We start from the raw sequence: 24018 nt of genomic DNA, 5'->3' as shown, positions 1-24018 counted from the left end.
TCCGTATACCTAGGCTGGAATCAGTACGGAGATGTATTTTCCCCATTCCAAGAGAAGTCTCACCCCAACGTCGAAAAGCCGAGGGCAAGCCGTAAGCCGCAAACGAACATGCAACATGAGAGCGTGGCTCCGGTATAGGGCACAGCACAAAGTCCTGAATCCCGAAAGGCTTGGGCCGTCTTTGAGGCAGAGATCTCTGACCGCCGCGTCAACCAATCGACCCAGTAGCAGAGGCGGAGGCAGAGAAAATCGCATGGAGACGCTCAAGGGAGCTCCTCCACTCTCCTCCACACTGAGCCTGGGGCCTTACGCCTAGTCGACGGCGACACACGGACCAGGGGATGAGGTTAAGCTGTATCTGGCGTAGAACGGGTCGCTGGGTACGCACTGCGTAGGTACTCCATAGTTGGGCTGCGGGCGAGCTTGTTGTTGACAGAGAGAACTGGAAGGCGGACTCCTAACAGAAAGGGTCCTTGTTTTCTTCTTTTGCCTCGAGGCTTGACCGCGTGAGAGGTGACTTTGAAAGAGACGGGGGTTGACCGTGCCGAGAGAGTCAGAAAAAAGAGAGACAAAGAAAGACAAGAGAAGAAAGAATAGCACGAAACGACAGAGGCGCCCTGTTGCAGCAGTTTCTGTACGTCTCCGTCCCGCAGACCCGTCTCGGGGGGTAGAGGCAACATGCAAGAGAAGCGAAAGCGTATTGTCAGTCGGTGTTCGTAGAAAATTGCAAGTGTCTTGATCATGAGTTGTGTAAAATGGCGGAGTTAGAGTATCCGCCGTACATCGTGGGGTTTGGCCGGGGGACGGAGGGAAAAAAAGTGTGCAAAGATGACTCCCATCAGAGTTGCAGCTAAAATGACTAAACCAACAGGACGTACCTCCCCTCCTCCGTTCCTGCTCTTTGTCGACCTCGTTAAACGACCTCGCTCCTGCCATTCTCGACTGACTTGATGGGAGTTGCCTATTGAAAGGTAGACAATGGGTCCCTCTTTCCCTGCACCATCAATTCTAGCAATGGACTCTGTAATTACACGGAAGGAGAGGATGGAAGACAATGCAAGAAGGTCTACCTAAGGTACCTTAGGTAGTCTGGCCTTCCTTCCTTCCTCCCATCCATCGCACATGGCACCAGTTCGTTCCTTCCCTTCCTTGCCTGACCTCACCATGCTTCCCTGTACCTACGTATCTAGGTACCTCCTCTTTCGGCCGGGATCAGGGCAAAAAGGCCCAGAACGCAAGGAAGGAAAGGCTCTGAGAGATAGGTACGTATCCTTCCCTGTCTCTACCTTCCTTCCCAATCGGTGTCTGTTGCAGGTTTCCCATTCAGTCCGGGCAAGTTGGAAATAAGTACGTACCGCCCTCAAGTACCCAATGTTGTGTTTTTCCCCCGTTCCCCTTCCCCTCCAGACTCCAGTTGCCCTCCTGCCCTCCAAAGAAAAACACAAGAGGTAAGCACGCAGAAAAGTTAGCTTGGATCTTAGGTTGGGTTTTTAGCTAAGACAAGGAAGGTAAGCTTGAGTTTCCCACCAAGCCTTTCCATCCTAGCTCCCGGCCACCGTCTTCCACACCCCCCGGTCCTTTTCCCTCACACTCCCTGCTCCAGTTGCTCCTTCTGGGTACCTCGTCTCCACTTCCCTCGCCCACCTTGCCCACGCAGTTCGCTCAGTGTCTTCAAAGTCTTCCCATTCTTCGTTTTTCTTCGTCACCGTCGCTGCAAAAAAGCTCGCACACACCCCCTCTCCGTCCGGACCCACGCCTACTCCGCTGTAGTGTACGTACCGCCGCCCACATCGAACCCTGCCTTGCCTTGCCTCTCTACCTTGTCCTCCTTGCCGACTGCCACCCGTCTGTCCTGTCCAAACATTTTCTTCTCCCACCCTCCTTGTGGGAAATATCACCTGGCTGGGAACCCATCGCCGTCTGGTCTGGTCTTGTCTCGACTTGTTTTTCGTCCGTCATCTCTTCTCCCGCAGAAGCATAGTCGCTCGTCGCAAACCATAAGCTAGCACCCGTCGCCAGTCGTTCGATCCCCTCTTAGACTCTAGACTTCTTCCGTTGTCTAACCCAGCAACACCTCCACGGCCTCATATATCGACGACCGCCTCACCTCACGTCTGGGCCTTTGCGTTACGAACCCCCAACTCCCCACGACCCTTCAACGACGCTGTCATCCCCTCACGTGTGCGCCCTGCAGCAGCAAGACCCGGAGCTATCAAGTCAAGTGTCGCATTGGGTCCATCGTCAAACCCATTTGATTGGAAGAGGAGGCATCTGCACCGGGGGAACAACAACGCACGCATAACCAAATTCCTGCTGGACCCCAGTACCAGCACACTCACGCCCAACCACCGCCAGACAGGCCGAGGTACCCTGCACCAGTTTCGTACACGTGGGACGACTTACCGCCCTTGACAAACGGCCGGCTCGAACATCAGATTTCACTTCATTGGAGAAAACCAGGGCATTTCCACAGCGCTTCTACACTGCCATCACTCACTCAGTCACGACAGCCATCACCGCCTCCGAGGGGAGAGAAATAAAAAAGAGTTCGAAACAGCACAACGCCACGTCGCTGTTGTCGGCTGGGGGAAAGAGAGACAACATCAGCAGCCAGTACAGGATCACGAGAATGTGGAGTGGGAAGATCCGGCTGACAGGAACCATCTGAGTGGCGTCGACAACGACCAAGTACACCCCAAACAGTACTTACACCAGTCCAAACCCCAACACACCCACTTCGCGACAATAACGGCAACCTTACACGACTTCGAACAGGATACTAAACGCATGTGTACCTGGAATGACATCGGATAAGAATACCTGGCACAACACATTTGCTTCATCTCATCATCACTGCAGCAGCAGCAGCATCTCCCCGTTCAACCCAACGTCTGGCTACCCCACCGCGCCCGCCAGAATACAACCAGGCGACACAAACCCCCGAACATCCAACTTCGACATCTGACGCAATAGCAACCACACAGCATCGTCTCCAACGTTGCTAAATACTCCAAACTTCTCGGGCAGACATCATGTCTCCCAGGTTGAAGCCATTGCTGCTACCCCAGCTTGTCGAAGAGCGTCGCAAATTCGAAGAGCAACAGCCCGAATTCCCAGAAGGCGAAATGGACCGACAGTACGTTTACTATACGACGAATTCCTCGTCTTCCGACGTTGCATCACCCGTCACACCTACCTTCTCGGCAAGGGGGCACCTACGCTACTCCAGCTCATCTTCCTCGCTCGACCTCCCGCCCACCTGTGTCAATGAAAGCCCATCATCGCCAACATCAACTATCCACACAAAGTCCTCCAAAAGGCCACTTCCTGATGTGCAAGAGGAACCGTTGGAGCGAGACGAACTCGACGAAAGCACCATCTTGGCCGAGCCGTTCGACTTATACAACTGCTTGTGTAAGTCAAATTTTGCTTCTGATGACTCGTTCGACACTAATATGCCAAAATAGGTGACGAGCCTTGCATCCACCACGAGAGCTCAGAGACGCTCAACAGCGTGTACCCTGCAGGCTTTGATATCGACTATGACCTTGGATTTTCCAGTGATGGCGATTTTACATCCACGTTGGATAGAAAGAGGAGTGGAACCGAATCCCCTTTCTCCGGCCTGGCCACACGTTTGGGGTCACGATTCCCACATCTCTCGCGCTGGAAGTCTACAAAGCGAGCACAGTTGACTGCTTCGCCTACCACTGAGTTGACGTTTGAGAACGCTCATCCTATCTCTCGCGCAGCATCATCAAGTCGGTCTTCCTCCTTGTCTGGCCCTACACGGCAGATACTCGACAGGCTCAACGAATACTCGGTCCCTACTCCCGCCACTTCCTTTTGGGAGAGCAGCGAAAGTGTTGACTCTCCGGCTCCCATCGACATTGAGAAGGCCAATAACGAGAGAGAAAGCATTGAACGTGACCGAGCCCTCGCCGCAACCCCTCTGCTTCCTCCCCTCTTGATGAACAGCCCACCGACAGAAGTCTCTCATCCCAGTCCTCTTCAATCTCCCAGCGTGGATCCGTCAACGCTCTCATTGGAAATTCCCTCCCCTCAGCCGATGACTCAGATTTCTACGCCCTCGCTTAGCGCGAAGCCGTCAGTGTCTTCTTTCCGCCACGTTCAATCGAGCCAAGAGCTGCCAATTGGGTTCCCTTCTATTGTACAGGACCACGACGAATGGTCGGATCGCCTTGGGCATGCCAACTTCACCATTACTCCGCAACCTTACCAACCGGTGGAGGCTGACATGGAGACTCTCCGGCTTTTCCGAGCCGATTGGGAAGCCGCTCGGGTCAGCTACACCAAGCACCTTGTGCGAACCGGCGAAAACTACAGCGAGACTTCCAAGATCTATGCGCTCACTGAGGCAAAATGGGCCGAAACTGAGAAGAATTGGCGAGCCTTCCACGAGCAGACGATGGATCGCATTGAGGCTGCCAACAAGTCAAGCAGCCAACGACCAGGAAGCTCCCGCAGCCGCAGTCGTGGTCGCGTTCGCGCCAGCAGTGGCGGCTCTGCCATACTACGCAGACCTACCCAAGACGATGCCTTTGCCAGTATGCAATGGCGCCGCCTCGAAGACGGCCTACCCACCGCGATTCCTCGACTCGTTGATGCCGAGGGCAAGTTCCCCGAGCGCGGTGATGAAGATATTGTCGGGCCTATGGAGCGCGACACGAAAATGATTCGCTCCAGGAGCGAGGAGCGCAAGGGAGGCCGTTTCTGGCGCAACCTGGCCGAGAAGGTTGGCATTCGCAGATAATGAATGCAGCTTTTAGTCAGACACCGCCCCTCAACATATCTTATTTGCGTCGTCACTTCGAACACGGACTTGGCGGCAAAAGATCTCTTGTTACGATTAACGACCCCGAAGCAACGATGATGATAGCGTGTGGCTCACATCGAACATCACCATCTTTTTTTTTTCTTTCGAATACATTCTTCACACAAGATACCCGACTATCGTCGCTCATTTCACCACCACGCCTTGACCAGGCTACGTCTTACGACATCTTACGAACCAACTTTCCTTTTTTCGTTTCTTCTTTCTGGTTTCAACCACCACAAATCTTATTGTTTATGTTTAGTATCTAGTACTCTTATTGTTTAAAATAGCACGCGCCCATGGCGGCGCTGCAAGGCCTGTAGATACTTCCTTTCTTACGGGAGAAACATATGGAGCAACTGGAAGGAGTGTTCAAAAAGAGGGAGAAAAACTTTAGACTTGGGGGAAAACCGCACCGGAGTTGCAGACCTAGGCCCACGGGATAAAGTGGCAGCCTGTTTATTTGGATTTACTTGGGCGTTTCACAGGCGCAAAGCTCGGCGCTACGGTAGGACCGAGCCCCGCCATCTTGTACAGACTTGTTTCTTTGATCTGGACTCTGCCACATTGGCGAGCCCTGCTGCGACCGTCTTTGGTCGCAGTTTCAAGCCTCCAGCTTTGAGCTGTGGGCGAGCCACTGGTGTTGGGTGGTGGATAGACTGCCATCACATGGTGGCCGAAAATAAACCTACTTGAATACCTGACATTCATCCCAAGTTCTCGCGCTCGTGTTCGTGTCTAGATTCACACCATCTTTGTGATGTATGCCTCGTATGAAGCCCAGCGTGGTGTGCCTCGTAGAGCGGAGAAGTCAGCTTGTCGCATTTCGTCAGCCGCTGGGCATATTGGGGAACCACGACGTCGTCCCCTCCTCCCCTCCTCTAAGCTACAACCCGACCCCTCGCTTCGTACCTCTGTCCAGCGCGTCGCGATCGCGACGGATGTAACGCTGTCGATCGCCGGGGGCCTGACTACCCCGCGGCAAACGGCCCATCGCGCGAGGGGAGGTAGCTAAGGTACATGTACTGCGTAGCCTGCTAGTCTTGCCGACTCCCCCGCGCGAGTACTACGTGGACGACGAGTGGGATGTATTACTGGTGTCTCCTACTTATCGGTATCGCTCAGCAGCTTTCGGCTTTGAGCGTGTGTTTGGGTATATTGGAGAAAGGGATTGGTTTCCTGCATCTGCCGGTGACAGGTGCGCGTCGTGCATTGCATGGTGAGGGATGGGTAGATTACCATGTTGCATGCCTGCGGACTTGCAGCGGCGGCAGCAGCAGATACGTTTACATCGGATTTTGGGGCTGGGGAAGTGTACGGTAGGTATGTCGAGGCGGCTCTGGAGGACTGGGGTTGGTCTGGGCTGGGCAGGGCCTGGAGTCAACGGGGATGGGGGATACTGCAGTGAGAGATGGTTGTGGGCGTTTGACGCCACGTGTTTCAGATGCAGGTCGCCGCGACTTTCGCTGGAAAGAGAGTGGGAGGCTGGATGTGCTGGATGGAGATGGGGAGATACTTTGATGTCTGGCTTTGGAGGTGAAATGGGGTTGGTAGGGAGAGGAGAGGGTGGTTGATGGAGGTATGAGGGGTACCTTTGTGAAGGCGGCTCTTTGCAGATTGTGCTGCGGGTTGCCTCTTTTTGCACTTTTGCTGTCTCCTTCGTCCAAGTGAGGTACGTAAGGTAGATACTCGGCCCGGCTGTTGTTCATGTTTCTTCGGTGACTTCCTGGAGTGTGTTGAGTATGGTGGCGCAGCTTCATGTTCGGCGGGAGTCAGCGTGTCCCAATCATCCGGGCAGGAGTGATGGAGTCTGGCTCCGGCGGTTGGCGTAGTTGGTCACTTTAGGTACTTGGCATACGGTTAAAGTATCTACAGGAGGGATATGGGCTTCTTTGGGGTTTGACAGGCCTGGGCCTGTTTGCAGAGGGTAGGTGCAGGCGAGGAGAATTCGGGAGGCGTTGATGGCTTGCACTGTTGGGGTCATCTGCGGCTGATGAAACATGATGGCAAAGATGGAGAAATCGTTTGGATGAGATGGTTCCCCGGAAGAGGAGGGGATTAGGATGCAAGCAGCTCGCCGTGCGGAGAGTTCGGAGGTGAGAAGCGAGCGGGATGGATGGGTGTCTCGGTTTCTTTCTCTTACCTTGGTTATCTTCCGGCGGGATTGTGAAATGTGATCACTCAGGTTTCAAAAGTCGGAACGGGACGTAGCGGAAGGGGATGGGAAGATCTTGGCTTTGGTCGTCGGAGCTGAGCTGAGGGTTCGGGAACGGGCAAGTAGCCAAGTGGGAAAATGTGACAGATGTCAAGTGTAGAAAATGACCGATGCAGACGAGGCTGAATCCGAGCCCAAGAGGAATAGAGGGAAGAGGGAGGGGATATGCGGGCGTGATGTGGCAACGGGGACGGGCAGATGCATTGCCGGGACGCCATGCGCCGGGCGCCGGGCGGTGGCTTTTGGAATGACGGAGAATCATTCGATTTTCTCGAGGGGAGGGGAGTTGGGATGCTATTTATGGGCACGGTGACAGATTGATGCCGGGAAGACTGAGTGTACATCCGGACCGGATGTCAGATGGAATCTTGATGGAGAAGATCGTTGGGATGACATCGTTCTCCTGGTTTGCGGACATGGGTGGGTCCCGACAGAAGTTCGGACCGGGCCGTGGTCGTTGGTGGTGGGAATCGGGTCACGGAGGTTGGATGTGGAGCCGGTTCGGGTGAGGTGGGGTTGGAGGGGGCTAATTACCGGCGCTGCAGGTAAGGAGGAAGGTTCTCTTGACAGAGGATATGATAAATGGTTGTATTGATTACTTGTAGATGTTTGTCTCAGGGCCTGAACACATTGTAGATTATCCCCCTTTCCTTCAAGTAATCAGCATAGCTGCTTGAGCATAGTGCGAATCGTAACTTCTGTCCTGCGTTTTAGGACTTATTAATATTTCAACAAACCTTTTTGCCTCTCTGTCGCTAAGTTGCGTTTTCAAGTATGCCCATCTCGCTCTTGCAAGTGCTAGAGCATGTGAATCCACATGCGCTCCATGTTCAATCAGCAGCTGCGTAGCATCCCACCTTGGCGCCAAACACTCCTTCATTCTTTCTCGTGTGATGTCTAGGATGGAACCCTTTTCTTTCTCGACTGCAATGCGTAGGATCATGTCCGCAATCCATTCCGTCCATATAGTCGACCCGTTTCCGTGGAGCTGAAAGTTCGGATCGGCCCCTTTTTCTAGACAGAGCCTGACCATATCCAGCTGTGGTGGAATATGGTGTAGTGCGTCTACAAGAAGTGGCCAATACAAATGTCGCTCGTCGTTGGATACGTGTGTCGCGTCGCTTTTCCTTGTATCGCCAATGAGTTGTCTAAATCGGAGTACTGGAGACATTTGGAACTTTTTGATCGACTCAGAGGAAGCCCGAGGTACTAAACATCCTGGAGATACCTTCTTCTCGACATAATTCACCGCACCAAGCCGCACTGCAAGTGAAAGGAAGCCGGATCCCGCCTTCGTGTTGTACCAGTTGCCGAGACCTTCTGAGCGGGATACCGAACGGTAGAAGCGTGCTTGCCTCTTCTCATCATCACCAATCATCCGTGCGGATGAGTCGCGTAGAGAGTCAAGTAGGTCTACCATTATAGCCGTATTCTCTTTCTTGACCTTGGATGCCGATTGCAGACAACATGCAGCGAAATTGCTCATGTTTCTCTCCAGTTCTTGGTCGCATTCTGCGTTAGCGTCATCGGAAGATTTACAGGTAGATTTGCCAGTAGGCAGTTTGCCACGAAAGGGTTGGTGTCTATCCTGGATCACAACGGTCTTGAAGGCGGACAAGTATGCAGAGCATATGCGAAGATGACTGTCGAAATCCGGCCTGGCGGCTTTGATTCTCTCGTCTATAGCTGGACTCAGGATGTAATCCCTTACAGTCTTGTGGAGGTATTGTACTGTTCCAAACCCCTCGACGCCTTTGGCGGCTGACGAAGGGGATGTCACCTCAAGCAGCCCTCGACAACGACTGTTAATTCTGCGACGAGCTGTCTCGGCTCGCTCGCGGACCTCATCCTGGGAAAACTCCCGAACACGGAGCTTGATGGGGTATCCAACTTCCTCGTCGGCAAAGTCAAACAACACAGCAGGCGGCGATGTCTTCCAGGCCTCCACGAGCAGGAAATACTGTGCTGCGTGTTCAAAGTAAAACCCTTCTAGAGAATCGAGCATTGTGCTGTAAAGAGTCTCCAACTCCTGCGGTAACTGATCAAGTCTTCTTTGCATGTCGGAAACTCTGTCATCGTTTCCCATGCCAGATAGAAGAGACCTGACGACCATGCTGACCCACAGGAACACTCCGGCGGCTTTGGTTGCAATGCGATCTTCCAGCTGACTAGCGTATTTTGGCTCCCTTCTTGCCAGTCTTGCAAATCCCGGATCCTCAGCAAAGTTCTTGGCAATGAAGCCTTTAATGTCCTTATAGGTCAAGTCTTCGAGCTTCAGACTCGGTTCGTGCTCGAAAGCATCTTCAAAGACGACCCATGGACGACTGGAGACGCATACCTTGACGTTTGGGCATTCAAGGATGAATTTGATCAAAGCAATGAGTTCTTTCGGGTTGCCAGAAAACTCGTCAAGTCCGTCGATGAAAAGACAGATATTTCGTTCTTTCTGTGCTTCGATGACCACAAGCCGTATCATTGCTTCTAATTCAATTTCTGTCATTTGTGAGGGTTTATCGTCAAACAGTGATAATGCTTCCCACCAAAGGGGTGCCACACGGGGTATCATTTCTGGGCAATGTTGAAGGATTTGAAATATGAGCGACATGTAAAGACCCTTTGGTGAGGCCTCCAACTCGTTCCCGGACGCCCAAAAGTAAAATGACGCGATTATCAGGGGTCTGCTTCCAGCCCAATCAAGCAGATCGTGACGGCATCGCTCGGATTGATTGTTGGATGATGCGTCAGGGTCCATCGCATTAGCTGGAAGGGTTTCCGGAGCTGAGCTGCAGATGAATTTCATGAGGGTAGACTTTCCTGATCCCGCTTTCCCTGTAATCCAATAAAGCTGGTCATCGGACTTGAGCCAGTCTTTGAAGTCGGACCACTTCCCTGGATCCTCTTTGGGATGCTCGAATATCCAGCGGAACGTTTCCTCGTGAGCATCGATGATCCTCGAATGTCGATCATCCATCACATCGTAGACAAAGCTTGCCAATATCGTGGCCTGAAGCTGTTTTTCACGATCCCGAGGTAGATTGATTGACGGAGGGCTCGCTTCTTCGCCATGGTGCACCCTACTGGATGTATTGAGGAGAATCCGCTGAAGTATGCCTTGTCGCAATTCCATGGCGCTTTTTTCGCGCTCTTCAGGTTCTGCATCAAGAGAGTGAACTATGAAGGCTATGACCGCATCTCCGGGTGCATTCCAGGAGGCTTCCTGTCCTTCAACAATAGAGGTGCTTGTCAGAGTGCCAGTGTTGTCCTGAATAATGTCAAGCTTTTCCAATATAGCAATCTGTTGCTCTTCTGACTTGGCAGCGTACTCTCTGAATTTGAAACAGTCAGCTATGCGCCACACATCGATACCATGTTGGATTGCACGGTCATCTTCCATTATCGGGGTTCGTTGGGATTGGTCGCGCTGGACGGCCTGCTATAGCCAAGGAGTGGTTTAGCTCGTACCTTAAAGAGTGGAGGAGCGACGTGTTCAAGCTCTGACTGAAAGATGCAACCTCGTTTCTGAGAGCCTCGATCTTGTCCTGATTCCAGGTCGCCTTGAACGCGTTTAGAACGACACTGCGCACCGTCTTGCCGTTTGTTATACCGATTCGATCCAAAGACTTCGAAATGTCTGCAAACCTCTCGTAACATGCTTCCGCAACGTTTGCGACCTCTACATGCTCCAGCGATATTTTCGAATGTTCGGAATCGGGGACCCTCAGTCGTTGCAATGTACTCTGCTGGCTGTCCACAAGAAAGCGAAGACTCTGCAAGTCGCCAGGAGCACTCCCGCCAGCACGGTGAATTTCGAGACATTTGTTGCCGAATTTTGTCGCGAATTCGACGAATTGTAGAACGTTGCCGGCAATGGCAAAAGCTGCAGCCCCTTCTGCCATTTCGCCGAATTTCCGTTCGTGTTCTGCTACTCCCAAGTGAAGAGAGGAGAATGAACATGGTAGTATGATGAGAATGAGTAGGAAAGGCAAGAGAGCCTGCTTTCACGTCTTCACACCATCACTCGCTTCGCCTCAATGAAAAGGCGTCCGTCATCAGCAGGCTCCCAGCCTGTGCAGCCTCAATTGGCTGTGGCTAGGTTCATGAACTTGTTCCTATTGTCACCTTCATTTAGACATCGGATGGCTATTGGCTCAGCGTGCATGTGGCGTTCGGTCACATGCATTGCATATTACAAATGTAGGCAGGTTAGCATGCAAATCTTACTCCTTGGGTCGAACATGCGAACTACTTGTACATGTAGGCAGTTTCGAGACGCTCAATGCACTCAACATGATCGTCGATCTCAGTACCAGGAAATATGCCTCCGTAATGCTCCTCTCAAACGCGATGAAAGATATGTCACTTGTGTCAAGGGCCTCAGGCCAGGATGCAAATGTGATATACAATCAAGTTTGAAGTTTCATGGCTTCTATAATCAACCCTTCTACATCCACTTTTCTCAACAGGAATTCAGGGAAAGTAATCTATCATCTGTCCACGCTCAGCTGAGTCAACAGTCAATGACCAAACGCGACACCGTTGACAAATTCGCATGATCTTACCACCTGCCATTCATAGCTTTCACACTGAAATACACTCTTATGGATCCTCTCCTGTTTGTTCTGGCTCATTCCCACCCTGGGGTTGAACTGTCCTCCCGTTGTCAAGCGGGACATTCGTATGCTCAGATTTCAATGGGACTATTTCGAATGTCTTGAATCGATTACGCATGACGATGTCAAGCTCCGAGGGAAACCCGCTTTCTTCGGTCGTTTGTGGTATCAACTTCAGCCGGCGTGCAAGTCCAGTTGACCGCACCTCTGGTAAAATTTCCGGGGGCTCATCTGTGATGCCGAATGCATGGTACTCCTGACCTGGAACTTTGGCATAACCGAGACGATACTGCTTCAGCTGCAACTCCAGTCGGCTCTGCATGTACCATCTCTTGCCTTTCTCTCCATGAACATCCATGTCTAGTGGGTCATCAATATCGAACTTCGATTCACCAGATTTCTTGCTGTCCGCTTCACGATGTAGAAGCCGACTAGTTGAGGACCAAGATATGATGTCTGCGATGGAGAGATAGCCCCGTGGTGTGCGACGAAAGACTGACGCCTGGATCAGCTCAAAAAATACGAGTCCGGCACAAGATGCGAGTCCAGCGATGACGACGACGAATAGCGGCATTGAGAAGCAGACAGCACATCTGTCGCCATGGGCTCTAGAATAAACAATGATGCTGGATCCGATCAGTGTGGGGAACAAACGTTGGAGGAGCTCCCAGAACATGATCCGTACAAGCTTCCAATGTTTATTCATGAATGCGTTGTATATTCTGACCGGTAGGAATGAGCAAGTGTAGTTGAGAAGCAGGGTATTTTTGGCTGGCTCTCCAGGTTCCGATGGCCTTGCCATACGTGCCAGAGGCTCGGTATGGGCCACAAAGAGTGATAAGGTGGTCCAAAAAATAGACAAGAAGCTAACCGTAGTAGTGGGAACAACGTCAAACAGGACTATGCCCCAATTGCGGGATAAATTTTGCGATTTCCAACAGTAACCCCCATCTGGTGTGACGGATGGGGTGATGCTGATGCCGACAATGAACAGAACCATGAGCGAAAAGGCCAAAGAGAAGTGAATGTAGGCAAAGAGTGGATTGGCAACCGCCCAAGCAGAATTATAGCGTATTAAGGCGAGAGTACGTATAGGAATCATTGAAGACTTGCCATCGTCCGAAGAATCTGGATAACTTCTCGATTCGCTCCGTTTGACCGGAATGCACTCACTCGAAACTCGAGGAGAAGCATTGGGGGATTGATTTGGATGATCTGAGCTATTTCCTGTCAAGTTCCGCAGCTCAACTGTAGACTGGACAATTCTGGGGTCGCCGTTTGGATTCGAACTTTTGGCCTTTACATCTGCCAAAGCATCTTCTAACTCTTGGGGGGTTGAATTAGCACTCTGTCAACATCATGAAGAAAGACCAAAGGCCACTTAAACTTACCAGTGTCATCCGTGCCAAACCCATGCCAACATTTGCCATTTTCTGCCTCCCAATATCTCAAATATATTTGAATCTTTTCCAAGTTTTCGAACATCGACTCTCTCTTTGCTATCGATGATCCCTCAAAGTATTTGGGAACATTGGAGTGCCTAAACAAGACCAATATGTCTGCTATTGAAACTGGGTCCCATCGCAGCCCGGTCTTGCGCTGCCAGAGGTATATAACCACGATTATGAGATACAGCTGAATGACACTGTAGAAGGCAATCAACGTATAACATGCCCAATCATTGACATGTAGACGAAAGTGTGTATCATCCCAGCTTTGATACAGTAGAGCCGATTTGAAACCAATGATGGAGTAGCTTGGTATGTAAATGGTATAGGCGAGTATCAGGAGCCAGTTCTTAGTCCCCCATGCAACCCGAAAGCTTGGTGCTGGGAAGTAGCTTCGAAGAATCGTCTCGCCCGCAGTAGCGCCTTCTTTTTGTGCACATAAAATGAACGGCATCATTCGGAAGAGGTTGAGAAGCACGGCCTCGAGATGAGCTACCGTACAAGTTCCGATCAAGATGAGCAAGGCTAGCAAGGCATAATAGGCTGGCGTGCTGACGACGAAGGAGGTTCGTTTTTCGAAGACGATGAGACCCGCCAAAATACCACAGTTGATTGTGATTGAGCTGAATAGAGCTGTATTGGAAAGAATAAAGGATCGATAATCCAACTTGTCCCGCTTTGGTATCGTTGGCACTGTTGTAAGCCCAGTAGCCGTGGTTTCCTCTGTAGATGAATTTTGATTAGAATTTTCTGATTTCGTTGCCTACAAAGATCGGGCCCATGCTCTCTGTACTTACTGCTCGCTCCATTCTCATGTGTTGATGAGACATCTGGCGTAGGACTACCTGTGCGAGGAGGTCCCTGAGACAAACCCTCAGCCTGACTTCTTGACGCCATGGAGAGTGGACGGGGCCCAAAGGCTGGCCAATCGTGAGGCGAGTCCCTTTGCGGCAATCACACTCGAAGTGATTATGGACTACCTAGTTCTCAATCTGGGAAAAGAGTCACAACTTATACTGCAGATGTGAACAGAGTGAGAAGAATCCAGACTTTCTGGTGTGGGTAGGGGGTGGAGGCACAGCGGACGCGAACCACTTCGCCAGAATGAAGACATATCCAGGCTACAGCCTCACATGACAAATTCACCGAATCGACCTGGGAGTGAGGCAGCATCTTGTGTGGTATCTGGGTTTCGCGAGTCTCGAGGGCCTGAGGATCCATTTGGTGCAATCAACTCACGTCAGCGTGCTGAAGTCTTGCGTTGTGGCCGGGGCTAGGCATGGCTTTTACATGTTCACATACGTCCGATTGGTGATGTATACAGATACACAATTTTCAGTCGGCAAGTACCTAATCAATCGGTCTGAATTTAGCGCTCAGCTAGATGTACTGTCGAACAAGTGCATGCACCAATAGTAGCCTTATCTCTCTGCAATGATCGGCACACCCCAATGTCTGTGGATGGGTCACCAGAAAGTGCCAGAATGATAATTGGGAGCCTTGGCCGCCCGAGCTAACTTTCGATGCGGCTGATCAGAATCAGGATAGGCGTGGCGATAAATGTATGAAGGTATCCTGGTATTGAAGTATTTAGTTCATGTCATTGCAAGGTAAGACAAGCGTGATGGCGCTTAGGATGAACAATTTGTTTTTCTGGGGTCTATAGTCAGTGAGACCAAATGGCCAAAAGCCTTTTCAATTCCCTTTGACTCCCTGCCGAAAACATATTTAATACTTGGTAGGGAATTGGCCCTAATATTGATTGATTTCAGGATTCGTCTCTGCAGGGAAACTTGCATGTGGCTTTGGGCGGTTGCAAAATGCGATTCATTATCCGTGATCGAAAGCCCAAGGCCCTGTGTCGGCTGTGAGCCTGGGATATTGCGACACTATCTGCAACCTTTATCCACAAATGTCTGCAAATAAAGGCCTAAACGATTCTGGTATCTCCAGCAATTCGTTGGAAGCCCAGAGTTCATGCTTGCGACAACAGGTTGTTAACTCAGAGCTCACAAAAAGAAAGCTTGAGATTTGATGAGATCATGGCCTATTCGATGCTTCACGATTGAAGGTCAAGCTAGGCCCTATTGCGCTTCCATTCTGACGCTACGAGGTCTTCAAAGAGGCAGTCGACTCGACCTATCCCAACTCCGGGGCTCCTAACTCCGTTGCGTATATTGGCCAAGACTGCGGGCATGTCTTGTCTGAAGGCGATTTCCCGAGAAATTCTCTGGTCTGGTCGATCTACGGCTGGCTTGGGAACGACATCAGCCTAGGCAAGTTTCTCCCATGGACGCAAGATTGAAAACATCTAACTGCCGATCGCCAAGATCCAGGAATCATCACGAATTAAGCAACTGGAAGGTAAATCGAGCTTGATAATGCGGGAACTTAACCAGTGCGGTGAAAAGTGATGAAGGTTGACTGTCTATATGGAAATTAAGGGCAAAGTTCCCACAAAGTATGGTTGGCCGAGCAAAAGCCTATATACGCGAACCTACGGACATTGCTCAACGGAGTTCACGTGGCGAGTGTAAGTTCTGAAATAGCCAAAACTATCACAGCATCGCCCAACAGTCAAAATAGACACTAGAAACATCTTGGTTAACGATTTGCTTGGTACGCATGAGGTCAGCAAGCTGTTCAAGTCTTGAGTAAAGTGTGCACAGCAGTTGTAGGTCCAAAAAAGCTGCAGCCGAACCTTTCATCCCTGCCAAACTTTAACGGAGAATATGATAAACAGGAAAAATCACCGACGACGAACCACAGAATCTAGGCCTCTCTACCAGGTTGTCGCGTGCGGAGTGAGCTGTCAGTCAGTCACGACAAGTTAAGCGCAGCGTTGCGTCCGATTCAACCCCCGTGAGTATCACCTTGGCGCGCGCGGATAACTCAGTCTCGACTTGCGGCGCCAGGAACATCCATTTTTGGTGCTGTGCCTGTGAGAAGTAAATTCAAACGTCTAGGGGCCGGTTCGTCGGTTGGAAATAGAATGGACTGTTTGACATTGATGGTTGGTTGGGTGGAGATCCATCGTCTTAGCACCGACATTAAGTTCCAGATTGTGCCTGGCCGATCCGGGGTCCAATCGGTAACGCATGAACGACAGCGGGAGAGTAACGATAGTGCCGAGTCATTGGTCATAAACAAAATACTGTTAATTGTCAGCCAAATACCAAGCTGTTGCGAAAACGAGGCCCCTTATTGGACCGAGATGAGTTCCGAATCAGGAGTGGCTAAGAAAACGTGTGCTGGCAAGGCTCCTTTTTGATGCCGGCCGGCGCGCCGGTGCCCCGGAATAGTTCACGTCAAGACTCAAGGCCCCTCCGGGTCCCACCCGGCCGCCAATAGCGGCAGCGAATGATGGGATGACAGCCCCCAAAAAGCCATCTACTTGGTAAGCGACTTTAGCTTAACACCCGTTTGCTAAGATGGGGAAACCTCATGACTATGGTGCAATTGGATGCTCAAAATAGTGTCTTCCTTGACCTAATCCACTCGAAGTAGCGCGCAGTCACTTAGACTTGGAATAGAGATTGTGTTCTGTACCGGACGAACCTTCTAAGCGAAGGTCATAATGGCTTCCTATTATGACTTCACGGAAGATATAAAGAAGATTGAGATCTCATCTCGTCGAAAGGGAATATTCTAGATCATCATCCGATCCATCAAACATCAAGCGCAAGCGCCATTCTTCTTTTCCATCTCACCTTTATATTTTTCTTATTCCTTTCTCCCATTCCTTACCCGTACTTCTCGACGAAGCTTTTCAACATGACGACTAAGCAGGTTCTGTCTCTTCTTCCTCTTCTCTTCAGCGCGGGCTGGTCATCCCCGGCGCCGTTCCCTCCCAAGGGAGGTTACCCCGGCGGCTTCCCGTCTCCAGATGGCAAGCCAGGCTTTGCGCCCTCCGGAGCTGTCCCGTCGTTTCCTCAGGAGTCTGGTGTCGCGACCCCGGTCAACAACGCCCTCAAGCCCGCCGCCAGCACGACCCCAGGCAAGGGGGGCAACAACACAGGCGGCGGCCCGACCCTCCCCGCCGGCTACGCAAAGATCGTCTTCGAGGACGACTTCTCGACGCAAAAGGCCGGCGCCCTCCCCGACTCGTCAAAGTGGACCTTTGATGTCGGCACTGGCTACCCCGGTGGCGCTACCAACTGGGGCACGAATGAGATCCAGACCTACACCAAAGATACCAAGAACATTGCCATCTCGGAGAGCGGCACGCTGACTATCACGCCCATCAAGACCGGCGAGGCGTGGACCTCATCTCGCATCGAGACCAACGCCGCGTCGGACTTTACCTGCCCGGCCAAGGGCAAGCTGCGCATGGAGGCAAGCATCATGATTCCGGCTTCGAACCCGGCAACCCAGTCCGGTATCTGGCCCGCCTTCTGGTCCATGGGCTCCGCCTTCCGCACAAACGTCACCTCGTGGCCCAGCGTCGGCGAGATCGACATGCTCGAGGTCTCCAACGGTGTGGGCACGGTCTTCCAGACGGCTCACTGCGGTGTCATCAACGGCGGCCCATGCAACGAGAAGACCGGTCTCAGCTCCAGCGCCGAGTTCCCGCGCGGCGAGTTTGTCAAGATTGCCTGCGAGGTCGACCGGTCTGCCGGCGGCGGTTTCGCCACTGAGAAGCTTGTGTGGTATCTCAACGACAAGGTGACCAAGACCATCACGGGCCAGGAGATTGGCGACGAGGCCGTTTGGAAGAACCTTGCTCAGACCCCCAAGATGATCCTGCTCAACGTTGCTATCGGTGGCGAGTTCCCTGATGCTAAGGCTGGTACCAAGACGCCCAATGCTCAGACTGTCGGCGGCAAGGATTCCCGTATGGAGGTCAAGTACGTTGCTGTTTACAGCACTTGAGTACTTTCTTTCTTGCCATCTATAGGTGGCGACTTTTACTTCTCTTCACATTGGTCTTGCTCTGATCTAGACATCGGCGCTGAAAGACATTTGCATGGCAACTTGGAGCGACTTTGATATTGTTTGCTTAGTTTGTTGGAGTTTGCGAGCGAGTCTTGTTTTTGTATATTAGCATAAGTACGTACGCATATGAAAGAACACTCAGACCACCACCTCTATCTTCTTTTCCCTCTGTGAATTGAAACAACTTTGTTTGGGCCAGAGACAGTAGCCATCCGCCCATTTCCCTTGATTGAATTTGACTTCAGAAGCAGTTGTTGAATCAACTCACTTTCAAGTTTCAAGACGAAATATTTCAAACATCTTTGAAAGTCCCAGTACTCATCAGCAACACAGCACATCTCACTTTGCGAATAGTTCGAAAGAGTTTATCAAGCAGATATTCAGAACCGTTTTGAACAAGGAAAAGTCTTGTTGTATTGTGCCACTCGAAAAGGGCGTAAATCGCAGAATTACGCGGTATACTATGTACAAAGAACTTCTAATATGTACCGGAAAGATACGTCTCCTCTATAAACAACCATCTATCGCTTTTCCCACGGCGTCTAGATTCTGACTTAGTACACTCTAGTACTTGGCAGAGCGGCGGGCCTTGCGGGCACGGCGGCGCTTGCAGCCAGAGGGGCTGCTGGGCGCAGGAGCGGCAGCAGCAGAGGTAGAGGCAGCAGCGGCAGAAGAGGTGGTAGCGGGGGCAGCAACGGTGGGAGTGGCCGAAGCGGCAGCGGCGCTAGTGACGAGGGTAGTGGGGGCGGCAGCAGCGGGAGCCGAAGAAGAAGCGGCAGCGGCGCTGGTGGCGGCCGGGGCGGAGGCAGCGGGAGCGGAGGAGGCCGGGGCAGAGCCGGAAGAGCCACCACCCTCGTAGACAGCAGGGCCAGGGATGACGTAGCTTTTTGATTGTTAGTTTGTTGCTTTTACGTGCCTTCTCATTGGTGTTGGGTGAAAATGGGTGTACTTACTTGGAGATGGTGTTGTAGATGTTGATCAACAGGCCGGGGTCGGTGGCCTTGTAAGCACCAGGGAAGACGACACCCTCGGGCTTGGCAGTGCCAGATCCTTCCACTTTAAGTTGATAACAGCTGCAGAGTCTTTATTAGCTTCCTGATCATGTCTGTGATGAGTGGAAGTGGTTGAAAATACCTCATGTAGTACTGGGCACCGTTCTCGGAGCCGGCGGCGTGGAGAGCGACGGTCTCGGCACGGAGAAGGTAGTCACCAGGGGCGATGTCGGAGGGAATGACAACGTTCTGCTTGCCGCAGCCCTCGTTGATCAGGTCGTTACCCCAGGTGTTGTTGTTGGCGAAGTAGCCGGACTCGAAGATCTTGAAGAAAGAGCTGGAGCCATCGGCGGTGGCGGCGTCGGCGACGGAGCTCAGGTAGACCATGACGGGGCCGTGGTGGGCACCTCCAATGGCCTCCTCAGTGCAGGCACGGGTGTTGTGCTGGTGCATCTCGACGGTGATGGTGTCGCCGGCCTTGACGCCGCAGGTGGTGGTGGCGGCAGCGGAGTTGGCGTTGCAGCGCATGTCGTTGGACGTAGGGTCCTGGACGGGGGAGTTGGAAGCCTATGATTTCTTGTTAGTCTCTGATGATGTTACGCTTGGGACTGCTGTGTAAGTCGACGTACGGGCATGCGGACGCAGCTGGACTCCTGGTCAACACCGTTGACCCAGAGTTGCTGGAAGATGGCGTGGCCGGCAACCATGTTGGCCATGGAGGCGGTAAGGGCGAGAGCAGCGACAGACTTCATTTTGACGGTGATTTTTGGTTTGGTTGTTGTTTTGAAAAAAGAAGGTGATTTTCCGGGCGTTAGAAGAATGGCACACAAAGGTGAGAAGTGAGTGAAATGACGCCGGCGTCGAGCTGTAGAGAAGGACTGAAAGTAAAGAGTGGACAGATGAGTGACTGAAACTGTTGAAGAGACAAAACAAACTCTCTTCCCGAGAAACGAGGAGAGCGAGATGCTATATGTATGGCCTCTCTGGTTCCTCGCATCACCCCCCTCCATCCCCCTCCCGCCTTCAACCACCAACCTCCACCAACATCGTCCTCGGTCTTCCTCCTCCTCCCCACCTACCGGACATGGTCAGGCCAGTTTAGAGCTGCCAAGCCTAAATTCTGGAAAGGGGGACCGCAATCCCGTCCCACTGGCCCACGACGCCGCCTCATCGGTTCAACTAACAACCAGGGATCTGATACCTCGAAGGGAAGCGTTTAATCTCTATACCGCAAGGGTTCGTCAGGAACTGAATGGGCACACAGGCTGCAGCACCGCTTTCCCGCCGTAAAGAAGCAGTCCCGGCCGGGCATGCTCATGGGTGTCACCGATCGTTCATTGGAGCAATAATCTTGAAAGGGGTTAACGTTGTGGGGATGCCCGCTGTTGTGTCTAAATTGCGGGATGTGTGCCTTGCAGCTTCGGCTGCGCGGGTGACGCGCCCAGTTCGGGTTTGTCGACCAGGGGTTCATCAACTTGTAGCCAGTTGGTGCGGCTTCTGTACGGATTCGCTTTTGCTTATTCGGCTGGGTAGGTTCGCAAGGCGGGCATCCCTCGCTTCAGTCGTCCCAACTTGACCCCAAGCTTAATTTAACCCCTTGAAGGACATCGCTGTCACTGGAGTCGGATCCAAGTGTTCAACCACTGGCGTGTTGGCAACCAGTGCTGACCCCCCGGTTTTTGATCCCCCTTCGCGGCTGGCCGTCCGAACCTGAAACACAAACAGCATGTGGCCCCTGGCGCTACTCAGTTTGGCCAAGATAAGACAACAGCAAAAACTGCTTGCTGTGCCTTTTTCTCTTTCAGGACTCATAGAAACAGGTGAGTTTACAGGTATAAACGAACATAGGCAGAATTCGGTGGAACTCTCGTACAATGCAATATGTGTCAGCAGCAAAAGTCTTACTAAACTTTGGTAGGCGACGTTGGATAGATTGAACCTTAGCCCTCGCCCGCGAGATCGACGGAGAATCACTAACATATACTTTCCTTGGTACTCGCGTGTCTCCGTGGTGCTGGACCGTTTGGCGCAAATCAAGTTAATCAACCCAGGTCTTGAATGATTCCGATTGGGCAACGGAGTGATCCGCGATCGTCATCCTACCCAGGGGCGAGCGACGGTCCTGGGCCTCGATGGATTGTGTCACCCAAAGTGGTCCAACCCTGGATGAGCCCTGCAAGCCCCGTCTTCAGTGGTCGAAGCCTGTACCGCTGGCGGACACGTGCGTTACGGGTAGAGATGATTTTTGGTCCTTCTGGACTTCTGAAGTCAGAGGGGGAGGAGAACGATGCAGAACACAGCCGCTCTCGAGTCAATATGCTGGCTCTGACAGTTCCCTTTGCGGTTATTGATTGACTCGATTCGTACGCTGCACTGACGCTCTCGACCAGCTCCAGCCGTATATGAACGCCTATTGTAGATGCCAATCCGTCTCTATTGCTTCGCCAAAAGACAAACTTGGATCAATATTCCCTTCAACACCTCGGTTCTCAACTTATCAGCGTATGTGGAGAGTATACGGTGGTCCCCCAAGCCTTTAGGCGGGAAATCATCTCCGAGTGAAACGAGCCTAGATCTTGGGGGCCAGTTCGGGGACGACTGAATTTTTTCGATGGGGGGGTTTACCCTTTTAGCGCAGCGCACCGGTGACCGCTGCACGTTTAATCATTTCGAAACCAGGGCCGCCAGTTCTGGCGCCTGGGCCATGCATGGTCCATGGATGATGGCGCCAACCGTCAACGAGCAAAGGGGGGGGACGGGCTACGGCAGGATGGAAAAGTCTTGGCCATATCGTGCCGCTCTGAAAAGAAATAAGGCCAATATTTTCGACCATGCATCTGGCGGCAAGTGAGGATATCGTACGTCATATCCTGTAGTGAGGTCCAAAGTTCTGAAAGTCTGAGAGCGATTTCTTTGATCGTCTCGCATAGTTGTGGTATTGTCCGAGATTACTCCAAGACCAATGACACTTTGTAAAATAACCATAACTCTGATGTTCGTGGTACGCTACCTTACGCTGGAACTTTATTGGGTTCGTCTCAGACGCTCAGCCCAGAGTCGGTGATTAGCAATAAATCTTTAGCAAGTTGACAATGCTTTCGATCCATTTGCCGTTGAATTGAGCCAGAATATGAGAGAACGTCATTTCATGAACGGCAGATGCAGCAACGGCACTATTTTGCCGGTTTAAAGACGGTGTGCATCAGTCAAAAATTAAGCTTGATGCCATCTCTGATTTAAGGTAGCCAATGGTCCTAGGCTATTCTTGACGACACATATTGGCCCACTTGACTGAAGAAATCTTCTGGAACCTGTGGATTCCCTATCAAGGTATCTCAACTTCATCTCGTACTCGTGCCGAATATCCGAGTAATGTTTCTGCCCCCTCCATTCCCAAAGTCCTTTCCTCAGCTTTTGCACCCTGCAGCTCTTTGAATGCTGCGTGTTTTCTTTTGCAAGAAGCTCACCTTTGTGAGAGCAGAATTTAGTGATAAGGTACTCGATGAGGATATGATTCTTCTCCGGCCCGATGGCGGGGCAACATCGTGAGCATCCCCGGCTTGACTATAAACCTCTTTTGTTGGATTCTCAAGCCGCGGTCTTCAATGCTCTCGTCTAAGCTTCTCATGCTATCCCAAGACCTGATGGCGTTGAGTGCGATGCTCAGGAGACGACTGGAGACTGAACCTCTGGAGAGCAAAACCCTAGTGGATCGCAATGGTGTTGGATCTTGACCAGGTATAAGTTCATCAATGGTCTTGCCAACTGCTGAATGTGTTTTATGAAACATGGATCAGGGGTATGGCCATCATCCATGAATTCGAGAAGATAGCCATCCTTTACCGCTGGTCTGTGATGGTCATGACCTGTGGCAGTGGTGCAGGCGCATTTCTCATCTCAACCGCAACGCGGGTGTCGTGTATGCGTCGGTCGAACATCTTGAATTCGAAGACGCCCTCGAGCTCACGCCGAATATTGGCCAACTGCTCGTGCGCCTTGAGGATCTCATCGGGCTTGTTGTCTTGGTGAACATGAACCTTAATCAGAAACATCCATCGCTGCCCGGGATCCGCCGGTGACATGGTGTCCCATGTAGCTGTTTGAGTGAGAGGACCATTGTCGCCGTTCATCTGAAGAATGTAGTGTCTTGAGAGGCAAAATTCTACATCTTCTCGGAAGAACTGATAAGTTTCCTCAATAGCCTCGCTTTTGAACCTGCATATCGTCAGATCATCATCACCACATACAACCAAGTGAGGGACAAACTGACTGGTAGTTGTTGTCTTTCATCACAGACAACAAGTTTCGTTGGTCCCAAATTTCAGTCTTCTTGCGCTGAGTGACCGACGAGCGGACCTGGGGAGGATCAGGGAAATCGGTCCATCGGAGGGTGCCGGCGCGTGCATTGAAGTCCACTTCCGGAGCGGTCGGGCCGAAGTCCTTATCCTTGAAGACCTCATATCGGGCCTGGAGGATGTAAGATTGCCGACTCAGTTGCTGATGCAGGTCTTTCCATAGCATCTGGATGTCCTTGCGTGGTGTTTTGACGATGGAATTTTGATTCGAGATTCCGCCGGGTTTGCCTGGGCCCTTGAAATAAAGGACACGATGGAGACTCTGCCAGGCCGGCATGGCGCAGAGACCGCCGAGGACGGAGCATGCCGCCTGAATATCATCGTCGTCGACGAGCGTCGTGAGAAAGAGCTCGTACATTTCAATTGACGACGTTGGCGATGGTGACGGCAGATTTCGGGAAGGACTTGGATAGTGAGGCGTGAGGGGTGAGAGTGAGAGAGAGATTCATGAAAAGCGTCTCATTGAGGTGAATGTGAAGGTCCCATGAAATCGCTCCACCGATACGTACCTGCCGCGAATCCTGGGTCACGTGCTCGCCCGTCACTCAGGCGCGTTGGCTTCGTCGCGCTTTCTGCCGGTAAAGTGGCCGTGCCCCACCAAAGCTCGCTGCTTCCTCCCAAGCTCT

General features: G+C 51.8%; 5 protein-coding genes across 5 annotated transcripts; 2 read left to right on the top strand and 3 right to left on the bottom strand.

Moving 5' to 3' along the window:
- Positions 1–1661: 1661 nt before the first annotated feature.
- Positions 1662–5541, top strand: HER10_EVM0010247 (uncharacterized protein). Its single transcript, XM_035479713.1, has 2 exons — positions 1662–3414; positions 3468–5541. Exons 1-2 carry the CDS (start codon positions 3033–3035, stop codon positions 4772–4774), a joined length of 1689 nt encoding a protein of 562 aa, XP_035334318.1. The 5' UTR covers positions 1662–3032; the 3' UTR covers positions 4775–5541.
- A 2163-nt stretch (positions 5542–7704) lies between these two features.
- On the bottom strand, positions 7705–10948 carry HER10_EVM0009649 (uncharacterized protein; the record flags this gene model as incomplete). The annotated part of the gene is made up of 2 exons (XM_035479131.1): positions 7705–10378; positions 10515–10948. The coding sequence occupies 2 exons, from the start codon at positions 10946–10948 to the stop codon at positions 7705–7707; spliced, it is 3108 nt and encodes a 1035-aa protein (XP_035334278.1).
- Positions 10949–16884: 5936 nt separating this feature from the next.
- On the top strand, positions 16885–17982 carry HER10_EVM0011808 (endo-1,3-beta-glucanase; the record flags this gene model as incomplete). Its single annotated transcript, XM_035481227.1, has 1 exon — positions 16885–17982. One exon carries the CDS (start codon positions 16885–16887, stop codon positions 17980–17982), a length of 1098 nt encoding a protein of 365 aa, XP_035334444.1.
- Positions 17983–18395: 413 nt separating this feature from the next.
- HER10_EVM0004957 (glycosyl hydrolase family 61) lies at positions 18396–19959 on the bottom strand. The gene is made up of 4 exons (XM_035474583.1): positions 19667–19959; positions 19180–19604; positions 18999–19118; positions 18396–18928 (listed from the first exon to the last, which is right to left on the bottom strand). The coding sequence occupies exons 1-4, from the start codon at positions 19787–19789 to the stop codon at positions 18610–18612; spliced, it is 987 nt and encodes a 328-aa protein (XP_035333958.1). The 5' UTR covers positions 19790–19959; the 3' UTR covers positions 18396–18609.
- Positions 19960–22393: 2434 nt separating this feature from the next.
- On the bottom strand, positions 22394–23849 carry HER10_EVM0011419 (uncharacterized protein). The gene is made up of 2 exons (XM_035480852.1): positions 23308–23849; positions 22394–23252 (listed from the first exon to the last, which is right to left on the bottom strand). The coding sequence occupies exons 1-2, from the start codon at positions 23748–23750 to the stop codon at positions 22877–22879; spliced, it is 819 nt and encodes a 272-aa protein (XP_035334411.1). The 5' UTR covers positions 23751–23849; the 3' UTR covers positions 22394–22876.
- Positions 23850–24018: the final 169 nt, after the last annotated feature.

The sequence above is a fragment of the Colletotrichum scovillei genome, assembly GCF_011075155.1.
Source record: "Colletotrichum scovillei strain TJNH1 chromosome Unknown Contig00005, whole genome shotgun sequence".
Lineage (NCBI taxonomy): Eukaryota > Fungi > Ascomycota > Sordariomycetes > Glomerellales > Glomerellaceae > Colletotrichum > Colletotrichum scovillei.
Note: the sequence above shows the minus strand (reverse complement) of the source record. Positions and strands in the feature narration are given on the sequence as shown.

Coding starts and splice junctions, on each gene's coding strand:
- HER10_EVM0010247 (XM_035479713.1), top strand. CDS start 3,033: ATGTCTCCCAGGTTGAAGCCATTGCTGCTACCCCAGCTTGTCGAAGAG. Junction 3,415..3,467: donor CGACTTATACAACTGCTTGT/GTAAGTCAAATT, acceptor ATGCCAAAATAG/GTGACGAGCCTTGCATCCAC.
- HER10_EVM0004957 (XM_035474583.1), bottom strand. CDS start 19,789: ATGAAGTCTGTCGCTGCTCTCGCCCTTACCGCCTCCATGGCCAACATG. Junction 19,119..19,179: donor GGTGCCCAGTACTACATGAG/GTATTTTCAACC, acceptor AAGACTCTGCAG/CTGTTATCAACTTAAAGTGG. Junction 18,929..18,998: donor ATCTACAACACCATCTCCAA/GTAAGTACACCC, acceptor ACAATCAAAAAG/CTACGTCATCCCTGGCCCTG.
- HER10_EVM0011419 (XM_035480852.1), bottom strand. CDS start 23,750: ATGTACGAGCTCTTTCTCACGACGCTCGTCGACGACGATGATATTCAG. Junction 23,253..23,307: donor ATGAAAGACAACAACTACCA/GTCAGTTTGTCC, acceptor GACGATATGCAG/GTTCAAAAGCGAGGCTATTG.